The sequence below is a fragment of the Empidonax traillii genome, unplaced genomic scaffold (assembly GCF_003031625.1).
Source record: "Empidonax traillii isolate 1590-97213 ecotype Southwest subspecies unplaced genomic scaffold, ASM303162v1 scaffold1842:size151822, whole genome shotgun sequence".
Lineage (NCBI taxonomy): Eukaryota > Metazoa > Chordata > Aves > Passeriformes > Tyrannidae > Empidonax > Empidonax traillii.
The window spans coordinates 79,516-90,490 of NW_020957035.1; the positions used below are offsets into that span (position 1 = coordinate 79,516).

Consider the following 10,975-nt stretch of genomic DNA (forward strand, 5'->3'; position numbering starts at 1 on the left):
CCCCCCCAGTAGCCCCTCTCTGGGGCGTCAGCGCCCCGCGGGGCTGGGGGTGGCCCCGGGGTGCTCATGAATCCCCCCTTCCCCCCAGGTCGCCGCCCCCCCGAGTCCCCCTGCCCCGAGATCAAAATCCAGCTGGAGCAGCCCCCCCCTAATCCGGTGAGGCTGTGCCCCCCACCCCGTACACCTCAGGATGGGGGTGCTCACACTGGGGTGCCCCCACTGATGTCCCTCCCACAGGGCTCATAGTCCCCCCCCACCCGCGGGGGGTCACCGCTTCGCCCCCCTCATTCCCCCCGTGTGCCACCCCCGTGCCAGGAGCTGAAGCCATCATCCCCGGTGCAGGATTCGGGGGGACCCCCCTAAAATGGGAGTGTCCCCCCCTCCAGACAATCTGTCATCCCAAATACCCCTCGGGGGGGAGGGGCAGTGATGCACCACGAAGGGCCCCCCCCTCTGCCGTGACCCCAAAATGAAGAGCGGGTCCAACCCCAGCATCACGCCCTCCCTAAAAGAGAAATGGGGGGCTCAAATCCAGGGTAAGCCCAAAGTGGGGCTCCCCCTCCCCACCTTTATTTTAAGGGAAAAAAAGCTCCGGAATGGGTCGGAGGCTGGAGCTGGGGGGAGGGAAGGATTATTTTTTCACACCCCTCCAACTCGTGTTTGTGTTTCCCGCGAGTCCTGTATAAAATAAAGGTTTATTTATCGCTACAGCGGGTGAGTCCCAATATCGGGGGGGGAAAGGGGGGTCCCCAAAACCCCAAACATCAGCAGGGGCTACAAAAACACCCCTAAATTCACTCATTTTGGGGGGGTCACGTAAGCCAAATTTTGAGGCTTCCCAGCAGCCAGACCGAGCAAAGCCTTTCTTTTTAATGCTCCCTATTTTTGGGAGGGGGCTGCGGGTACCCCAAAATACGGCAGGCAGTGGCCTCACCCCCCCCAAAAGCCAGGCTGTGCTTGGCTCCCGTGGTCAGCCCGGCGTCGGGAGCGGCGTTTGGCCGCGGCCCCGGTGGCCGCCGGCGTCCCGCCAACCCCCCGGCCAAGAGAACGTGGTTCCACCTCCCCCCGAACCCCCAAAAACCACGCGGCACCCCGGGAGTGGTTAAACATAGCCCGGGGCTGCCGGAGTTCTGGGAAGCGCCGGCGGTGGGGCTGTGGTTGGATCCGGCGACGCCGGCGATGCCGGGGGAGGGGATGGGGGCGAAGGGCGGCTGTCAGAGCCCCCCAAAACCCAGTCTCGAGGAGGTCAATGACTACATCCCTCCCGAAGGGCCCTGGTTAATGAGAAACTGGGTTTTTAATTATGAAACTTGTGAATGAATAAAAAACATAGAGGGGTGTGTGTTTATTTGGGGGAGGGCTGGAGGGTCCTGGGGGAGCTTGGGGGCACTCAGGGGGGTGTTGGCAGTGCCCGGCTCGGCTGGGGGGGGGGTGCAAGGGCTGGTCGTGGGTGGAACTGGTGTGGGAATGTGGTGTTGGCTCAGCCAGGGCAGGGTTTGCACGAGTGCAGGCACCTCCCGTGCGTCCTACGGGCATGGGGACACCCTGCTCGGGCAAGCAGCGACTGGCACAAGCACAGTGACACTCCCACGTGCCAGGCACGGCACACACGTGGTGGCTTTCACACGTGCCCCGAGGCATTTCACACGTGCACGGTGACACCTGTGTGTGCACCAGCGTGTGTCCCAGGGGCACAGTGACACCTGCACAGGGACTTCTGCACGTGCGTGGTGGCGCTTGCACAAGCACAGTGACATCGGCACACGCCAGGCACTGCGCCCGGGGGCGTTTCACAAGTGCCCAGTGGCATCTGCACACCCGAGGCGGCCCTTGCTCAGCTCAGGCAGGGTTTGCACATCCACACCAGCGTTTGCAGTGACATTCACACGAGCACACGATTTCAGTGTCATTTGCACACCCAGTGTCCCTCTTCCAGCTCAACCCTCACCCCCCCAGCACCCCGTGAGCTGCACAAGCCCCCTCCCCCCATGACCCCACCTCCTAATTGCCCCCTAATTACCTCGCTCTAATGAAGGGGCGTGTCCCAGCGCATCCCAGCCCCTTTGCTCCTCTTGCCTTCCCCCCTGTCAAGATCCCTCCCGGGGCAGCAAATTGCCTTAACCCGAAGCGATTTTTAAAGCAAAATAAATCACTGAGGAGACAACAAACCCCAAGTTTAGGGACAAATTAACCTGTTGAGTTAATTTTTTTTCCCCATCTTGGCGTGGTTTCTGGCTCCCCACACATGTGAGGAGCTGGGCAGCGGGGTCAGTCCTCAGCCAAGGGGACGTTTGGGAGGCATTTTGGGACCCAGCCCCATCGCGTTCCGCTCAAAGAGGGGGTTTTATCCGCTGAGCCTCCGGCTGCCATCCCAAATCCCACAGTGGGTTTGGGACAGGGCAGGGAACGCTGCTAATTATAGGGAAGGAACCGTGTATTTACAGAGGCAGCTCCCAGCACCAAACCGCCGGCGGCTGCTTTTGCTCCGCTGAGTCTCTCTGTTCTCCTTCTCTCCTCTTTCCCGGGCGCTGCTCTCCACAAAAAAAAAAAAAATAACACACCATAAAAAGGGGGGACGAATTAAAAATAAATCCCCCCTGGGTGATCTGCAAGAGGCACTTCAGCAGAGGAGGATGAGGAGGGCGAGGAAGGGCAGGAGCAGGGGGGCGGCGGGGCGGGCGCCGGCGTTGCAGTGGGCGCGGTTGGAGCCGATGCAGGCGGCGTAGGCCATGGCGTGGGGGATGTAGTTCTGCTCGTGGACCCCGTGGAGCAGGTGGGCCATGGGGCCCTGGGCGAACACGGCCACATCCTCGCCGCCGTGGGTCTCCTGCCGCAGCGGCACGGCCGACTGCGCCTGGTAGTCGGCGTGTGCTGGGGGGGGGGGAAAGTTGGAATAATTGAACCAAAAATTAGAATATTTAAAAAACAAACCAAACCAAAAAACAGTATAGGCAAGCTGGGACAATTTTAGGGGGTTTTGGCCCAAAGCAGACTCACCAAAATCCACGGCAGAGACGTTTTCTCGCTCGCCCGCCACGATTTTGTAGCCGGGGCCGTTGCCGTAGAGGATGGAGGTGAAGGGCTTGCGGTCCACGTCGCTCTGCATGGGGGCCAGACCTGGCGGTGGGGGCACAGTCAGCGGGGTGGGACGTCCCCACGGCGTCCCCAGGGAGTCCCCCAGGTGACTCACCGAAGATGGGGTTCCCGCGGGGGGTGTAGCCGCCGAAGGTGAAGACGTGCGAGTGGTCGGCGGTGACGACGCTCAGGGTGTCCTGAGCTGACGTGAGGCGCGTGGCCAGGCCGATGGCGCGGTCCAGCTCCACAGCCTCGTGCAGCGCCTGCTTCGCCTTCCCCTCGTGGTGCCCGTGGTCGATGCGGCCGCCTGAGGGACCCGGCACGGCTCGGCATCGCCCGCCAGAGCCTCCAGCCCCCAGCACGCTCCCCTTCCCAGCCTTGCACCCCCACTTTATACCCCTTTTGCATCCCCCAAATACCCCTTTATTCCCCCTTTTCATTCCCCCCCTGCTCATTATCCCTGTCTTATCACTCCTTCTATTCCCCCTTTTTGCACCTCCATTCTTATTTCCTCCCCTTTCTCATTACTTTACCAACCCCCTTATCTCCTCATTTTGCATCCCACATCACCCCATATCCCCTTTCTACATTTCCCCATATCCCCTTTATCCCACCTTCACGCACCCCCCATCACGCCTTTATCCTCCCTCTCTGTTCTCCCTCTTCTTTGCACCTCCATCTCCCCATTATCCCCACTTTTGGTGTCCCCATCACCTCCTCTGCTATCCTATTCCCTTTTCTATTCCTCACTTTTTGCACCTATTTACCCAATCCCCCTCCTTTTGCACCGCATCACCCCCTTTACCCCCCCTTTTTGCACCTCTACCACCCCCTTTACCCAATTCTCCTCTTTTTTGCATTTCCCCTTTTGCACCCCCACTATCCCCTTTAATCCGCTTTTTGTACCCCCAGTGCCCCCTTTATCCTCCTTTTCCAGCCTCCTTTTATCCAACCCTTCCCTTTTTGCACCCCTTTACACCCCCCCTTTTTTACCCCCCATTTTTGCACCCCCACCACCCCCCACCTTCAACCAGGAGGAAGAAGCCCCGGGGGTTTTTCTGGAGCATCCTGATGGCCACAGCCACCATCTCGCTGAGGGAAGGATCCGTCTCGTTGTTCCTGTCCAGCTCGTACACCATGTCCCCGGGCTCGAAGAGACCTGGGGACGGACAGGGACGCTGCTGGGGACATCCTTCCCTCACCAACACAAAAAAAAAAGGGGGGGCCAAATCCTGCTCCTCGTGCTGACTCAAGCGTTTCACACCCCACCGGATCCAGGGAGATTAGATAGGAACTGTGGGATATTCCCAGCCCTTCCTTCCTCCGGCCCAGATGGATCCCACATCCCAGCCGGGCTGGGATTTGCACCACTGGCAAAAAAACTGCATTCCCAGGAGGCAGATGTATCCCAGGGTGGGAGTAGCAGCCTCCTTGGGGGTGTTACACCATCCCTTTGGGGTACCAGCATCCCTAGGGTGGGGTCCAGCATCTTTGGGGAGGGGTACCAGGATCCCTGGGAGGTAGAAGCATCCCAAGAAGGGGGAGTAGCAGCATCCTTGAGGGCTTAACACCATCCCTTTGGGGTACCAGCATTCCTAGAGAGGGTATCTGTATCCTTGGGAGAGGGCACAGCATCTTTAAGGGGGGGTACCAACCAGCATTCCCAGGATGCAGCAGCATCCCTGGGGAGGGCATAACAGCATCCCTTCGAGGTACCAGCATTCCCAGGGAAGTAGCAGCATCTTTAGGGGGATACCAGCATCCCCTGGAGGTAACCAGCATCCCTGGGTGTGAGCTCCCAGTATCCCCAGGGTGGGGTACCAGCATCCCTTGGAGCCAGCAGCATCCTGCCTGCTCCAGCTGCCCCAGCATAGGCCAGGGGTCCCCCCCAGAGCACCCAGTTGAGGCTGGAGCACCCCTGGGTGCCGGGACTCACCCAGGAGGAAGTCGATGCGGCTGAGGTTGAGCGCCAGCAGCTCCCGCCGGTGCCACACGTACTTGGCAACCTGGGGACAGGGGACAGGCACTGTCACCTCCCCATCGCCTCTGCCACCCCCAGGACTGCTCCCCAGAGCATTCCAGCCCCCAGGAATGGCTCTGTAGGGTCCCAGTGTCACCTTGCCGGGGGGTTTGGCCTCCTGCCACGCCTGGACGAGGTTCCTGCGGTCCAGGCGGGTGCCCCGGTGCTTCTCCTCGTGGGGATACTCCACGTCACTGGCGTTTTTGGGGAACATGTATTTCCTCCCTCCACCCATGATCACCTGCAAAAGCGGGGAGAAAATGTATTTTTTAATAATTTTTAATTATTTTTAATTTTGGGGGGGTTTAATGGGGGGGAAGACCCCGAGGAGGCGGAGCAGGATGTCCAGGAAAACCCCGGCGCTGCGGGCGAAAACACCCGAGGAATTTCACCTCGCTCAAAATAACCCTGAATCTCTTCCTATTAATTAAAACCCAGGACAAAAATAACCAATTCCAGCAGGGAGTTTGGCTTTTTGGGCTATTTTTTTTTCCCCCTTCTGCGGGAAGGATGCTCCACATCGGGATCCCCACATGAACCCGCCGGGATGGAGCCCCATCCCGCGGCTCTCCCTGTTTGCTTTGGAGCCTGATTTATTTGGTCTCTGTTATTTATAACCCAGCAGAGATTTTATGTTTTTTTGTGTTTCCCCCCCCCTTTCTCAGCGTGGAAGGTGAATTATAAAGCTGCAAAACACCAACGCCAAAATTATTAAGGCAAAAAAAAAAGGGAAAAAACTTCTTTTCCCCACTATATAATTATTTCCAGCCTGGGACAGAGTTAAAATTATATTAAAGGGAAAAAAACAGCAAAAGAGGCTATTAAAGAGCTAAATAACAGGCTGGGATGTTTTGCTTTGGGGCTATTTTGAAGGACAGAAGAGGATTTATTTACAGGGCTGAATTTCTGCATAAATCCACAGCGAGGGGCAGATTTGGGAGAGAAATGGAGAGTTTTGGGTCTGGGAAGTGTGGGAAAGGCAGGGGGTGCTGTGGAGGAGGAGATTTGGGGCTCTGATCCTGTATGTGCTTGTAGTCCAAGATCTGTGTCTGAAGGGGTGAGGTTCCTGGTCTCATGTCCACCCAACAGTCCTGGTACCCCACCCACGGGTGATTCTGGTCCCACATCTGCTGGGGGTTCTGGATCTGTCCTCATGGGTGGTCCTGGTCTCACAGTTGCTGGGGGTTCCCAAATCTGCACCCATGGGTGGTCCCACAGATGCTGGGGACCCTGGCTTTGCACCCATGGGTAGTCCTGATTCTGCACCCATGGGTGGTTCCAGTCCACCATCTTATGTGGATCCCAACTCTGCACCCATTGGTGGTCCTGGCCCCGTATCTACCCACAGTCCTGGCCCTGCACCCATGGGTGGTCTCAGCCTCACATCTGCAGGGGTGGTCCATGCCCTGTACCCATTCAGAGTCCTGGCTCTGCACCCCTTGGTGGTTCCAGCCCAGAATCTCCTGGGAGTCTCAGCCCTTCAACCACTGGTGGTTCCATCCCAACATCTCCTGGGAGTCCCAGCCCTTCAGCCACTGGTGGTTCCAGCCCAGCATCTCCTGGGAGTCTCAGCCCTTCAACCACTGGTGGTTCCAGCCCAACATCTCCTGGGAGTCCCAGCCCTTCAGCCACTGGTGGTGCTGGCCCCATAACTCCCCATGGCCCTGTCCCCACCCTCGGGTGGCTCCAGCATCCCCCTCAGCTGCTCCTGGTGCCATCCCTACCTCGATGTCGGGGATGTTCTCCACCAGCTGCCGGGCGATGTCCTTGCAGCCGCCCTCCAGGGCGTCCGGGGGCATCTCCCCGTCCGAGTACCAGTCGCGGTTGGCAGAGTGGGCGTAGGCGGCGCTGGGCGTCGCGTGGGTCACGCGCGTGGTGGTGACGATCCCCACGGCCTTCCCTGCACCCCGAGCCCAGGGGGACGGCGGTGAGAACAGCCCCAAAGCCACCGCTTCACCTGCCCCCGGGCGCCCCCCGGCCCCTCACCTGCGTCCTTGGCCCAGCGGAGGATGGAGGTCACCTCCTGGCCCTTGGTGGTGTTGCAGCGGTCGCGGGTGACGCCGGCGCTGACGCCCAGGGTGCCCTCGTTGGCTTTGACACCGCACAGGTAGGCAGTGGCCGTGCCAGCGCTGTCGGGCACCTGGGCGTTGGTGTTGTAGGTCTGGAGGGGTGGGAGATGGACAAACCGCTGCCGTTATCACCTTTATTATCACCATCGTTGTCACCATCATCATTATCACCATCATTGTCACCATCATCGTTATCACCATCGTTGTCACCGCCATCACCCCCACCCATCATCACTATCCCCACCCTGGAGCTCCCCTCCCGGTGCTGTTTAGCCTGCAGGGGCTCCCATCCCACCTGTGGCCCCCCAGTTTTGCCCCTCAGCGTGGTGGCACAGCCCTCCTTCACTGCGTTTCGCTACTTTCGGCCTTCTTGCAGCCCGTTCTTTGGCGGGGAGAGCGAAGCCTCCACCACAGGCACCCCCGGGGGGCGAACAGAGACGGCCACGACTTCCAATTTAGTTATAAACCCAAGTGTTTTGTTGGGCAAAACGACCCCGGGCGAAGCGGGGGGGAGGGTCCCGTGGTGTCCCGCAGCCGCCGGGCTCCTCCTGCCCCCCCTCCCCGTTCCCATGGCCGGCCCTGGCACGGCCAGCAGGCACCGGACCAGCTCCCTGCGCCCGCCCCTGACCTAATTTCGGCTCGGTCGATGCCGCCCGCCCGCGACCTTGCGGGGGGTGCCGGTCCCCGCGGGCGCCCCGGGGGGCTCACCTTGGCCAGGGCCACGTAGGGGAACTTCTCCATCTCCAGCAGGCTCTCCTCGCCCTGCCCGTGCTGCAGCTGCCCCTTGAGGATGCGGGCGGCCGTGACCGTGGAGACGCCCATGCCTGGGGGACACGGGGCAGGGACAGCTGAGCACGGGCAGCTCGGCACACGGGTGATGGTGGCACCGGGCGGCACCAGACCGGTTCGCACCAACCCCGTCTGTCCCAGTCCACTGCAAACCCAGTTTATTGCAAGCCCAGTTTACCCCAGGACCCAGTTTACTGCAGCACCCAGTTTTCTGCAAGCCCAGTTTGTTGTGCACCCAGTTTACCACAGAGCCCAGTTTACTGAAACACCTGTTTTTCTCAAACCCAGTTTATTGCAGCACCCATTGGTTTGCAAGCCCAGTTTATTGTGCATCCAGTTTATCCCAGCACCCAGTTTACTACAGAACCCAACTTATTGCAGCACCCAACTTTTTGCAAATCCAATTCACCTAAGCACATAGTTTATCCCAGAACCCAGTCTATCCTTGCACTCAATTTTTTACAAACCACATTTATTCCAGCACAGTTTATTGTAATCCCAGTTTACCCCAGTACTCAATTTTTCGCAGTCCCAGTTTATCCCAGTACCCAGTCCACTGCAGCACCAAAATTCCTGCAAACCCAGTTTATCCAGCACCCAGTTTTTGGCAAACCCAATTAATCCCAGCACTCAGTTTATTGCACACCTAGTTCATTGCAGCACCCAGTTTATCCCAGCACCCAATTTATTACAACCCCAGCACTTAATTTCACTGCAAACTCAATTTATTGCAGCACCCAACTTACTGTAAATCCAGTTCATCCCTTCACCCAGTTCATCCCAGCACCCAACTTAGTGCAAACCGAATTTATTGCAGCACCCAGATTTTGGTTTGCAAATCCAGTTCCTCTCAGCACCCAGTTGATTCCAGAATCCAGTTTGCCCCAGCACACCCAGTTTATTGCAAACCCAATTTACCCCAGTACCCATTTTTTTTTGCAAATCCAGTTCATCCCAGCACCCAGTTTATCCCAGCATCCAACTTCTTGCAAACCCAGTTTTATCCCAGCACCCAACTGCTTACAAAGCCACATAACCTTCCTGCAAACCCAGTTTACCCCAGCAAAACCTTCCTGCAAACCCAGTTACCCCAGCACATTCCTTACTGCAAACTCAGTTACCCCAGCATCCAAATTCTTAGAAACTCAAGTTTATCCCAGCACCTAACTGCTGACAAACCCAGTTACCCCAGCGCACACCTCACTGCAGACCCAGTTACCCCAGCACACACCTCACCGCAAACCCAGCTTATCCCAGCACCCACCTCACCCCAGCACCCCCTTTTCCACGACACCCAACACATTCGACGTCCAACTCACCACGGCCCCCACTTCACTGCACCCAGTTCATCGCACCCCGTCCCCCCCAGCCCAGGGCGGGTGCCCCCAGCTCACCGTCCCCCAGGAAGAGGATGAGGTTCTTGGCCACGTTCTGGTTGAGGCGCTGCAGCCTCAGTGCGTTCCGCAGGGTCTCCTGCGCCTGCCGCCGCCAGTACTCGGGGTCCTTCTCCCTCTCTGCGGGAAACCAGGATCCATAGCACCCAACAGCACCCACTGCCGGGGTGCCGCCCCCCAAACCTCACCTACCGGGGACCAGCGATGCGGAGCAGAGCTGGGCGAGGAGGAGGAGGAGAAGAGCCTTCATCGTGCGGCGCTGAGCGGGTGCTGCACAGAGAGAGCTGCGGGTGGCACCCGCTCCTGCCTCAGTTTCCCCACCGAGACCTTTGCCCCGGGGCTCAGCCAAGCGGGGACAGAAGGAAATGTCCCCTCCCCGTGCAGAGACCGATATGACCCCCTGGGGACACGCCAGCTTCCCCCCTCCTCCCCTGGCCACCAATGCCACGGGGCGTCACCTCACTGTCACCAACCCGGGCTGGGGGACGGTGGCACGGCCCCCGTGGCACAGCGGGGTCCCCACCACGTGGCCATGTCCCCATCCCATGTCCATGTCACTGCTGCACGTCTGCATCCCCATAGCACACGCGTGTCCCCATGCCCTGTGTACCCGTGTCCCCCTCACACAGCCCTGCCCCCATCCCTGGCCTGTGCCCTCATCCCTGGCCTATGCCCCCATCACATCCCCATCCCCGTCGCACACCTGTGTCCCCGTTGCACACCCATGTCCCATCACACACCCGTGTCCTTGATGCATGCCCCCGTATCGATCCCATGCCCGCGTATCGATCCCATCCATGCCCGCGTCCCCATCCCATGCCCGCGTCCCCATCCCATGCCCGCGTCCCCATCCCATGTCCCGCGTCCCCATCCTATGTCCCGCATCCCCATCCCATGCCCCTGTCCCCACCAAACGCCCGTGGCTCCACTGCACACCCATGTCCCTGTCGCACACCCGTGTCCCAACCGCACACTCACGTCCCTGTTGCCCACCCACGTCCCCATCACACCCCGTGTCCCCCTGGCACCCCCGCGTCCCATCACCCCCCGCATCCCCAGCGCACCTCCCCTCTGTTGCTCCCCCCGCAAACCCGCTCTCCTGGGACCCCTCGCTCCCCCAGGGTGGCAGCCACGGCCCCGGGGGTCCTTACCGGGGAGAGGAGGGGGTCACACACGTACCCGTTCAAACTTGGGTCTCCACACCCACGTCCCTCTGGGCGGCGGGAGGAGGCCGGGCCGGGGGGACCGCGGGCCCTTAAATCCCCCCCGCACCCGGCCTTCGCCTCCTCCTCCTCCTCCCCTTCCTCCACCCTCCCCCCGCTGCCAGCAAGGGGCGGGCGGGAGCGGGGGGGGGGGAGAAAAGACCACGAACTGGGCTTACTGGTGCCCTCTGCCGGGTTATACTGGGAGGACTGGGAGTACTGGGGAGCAGCAAGCCTGGCTGTGGGAGATGAAAAACCCGCCCACCCCCTCGAGAAACTGGGGTGAATCGGGGTGCCCCCCCTGGGGGGTAGATGCGTGTTTTGCAGGATTTTGCATTATTTTCACGGAAATCGTGCCAGCTACAGCAGCGAGGGGCTGTGGTGGAGGGGATGGTCCCCCTGCCTCAGTTTCCCCACGCAAGCTCC

At 59.7% G+C, this 10,975-nt stretch overlaps 2 protein-coding genes across 5 annotated transcripts in view; one reads left to right on the plus strand and one right to left on the minus strand.

Annotated features, from left to right (window-relative positions):
• The window catches only part of RAP1GAP (RAP1 GTPase activating protein), a 10,418-nt gene extending 9,710 nt beyond the window's left edge, over positions 1-708 (plus strand). The window contains exon 18 of the mRNA XM_027908797.1: positions 238-708. Coding sequence (XP_027764598.1) covers positions 238-246 — 9 coding nt within the window. The 3' untranslated portion in view covers positions 247-708. The remainder of the gene's footprint in view (positions 1-237) is intronic.
• A 1,464-nt stretch (positions 709-2,172) lies between these two features.
• ALPL (alkaline phosphatase, biomineralization associated) lies at positions 2,173-10,659 on the minus strand. Of its 4 annotated transcripts, none has more exons than XM_027908795.1 (12): positions 10,527-10,659; positions 9,540-9,617; positions 9,348-9,467; positions 7,873-7,988; positions 7,082-7,256; positions 6,820-6,995; positions 5,193-5,336; positions 5,012-5,081; positions 4,100-4,234; positions 3,191-3,382; positions 2,998-3,117; positions 2,173-2,871 (listed from the first exon to the last, which is right to left on the minus strand). In XM_027908795.1, the coding sequence occupies exons 2-12, from the start codon at positions 9,595-9,597 to the stop codon at positions 2,621-2,623; spliced, it is 1,557 nt and encodes a 518-aa protein (XP_027764596.1). In that variant the 5' UTR covers positions 9,598-9,617; positions 10,527-10,659; the 3' UTR covers positions 2,173-2,620. The 4 variants fall into 4 exon arrangements, with proteins under 4 accessions (XP_027764596.1, XP_027764595.1, XP_027764597.1 ...); XM_027908794.1 differs by having other exon boundaries at positions 9,540-9,631; XM_027908796.1 differs by having other exon boundaries at positions 10,499-10,659.
• Positions 10,660-10,975: the final 316 nt, after the last annotated feature.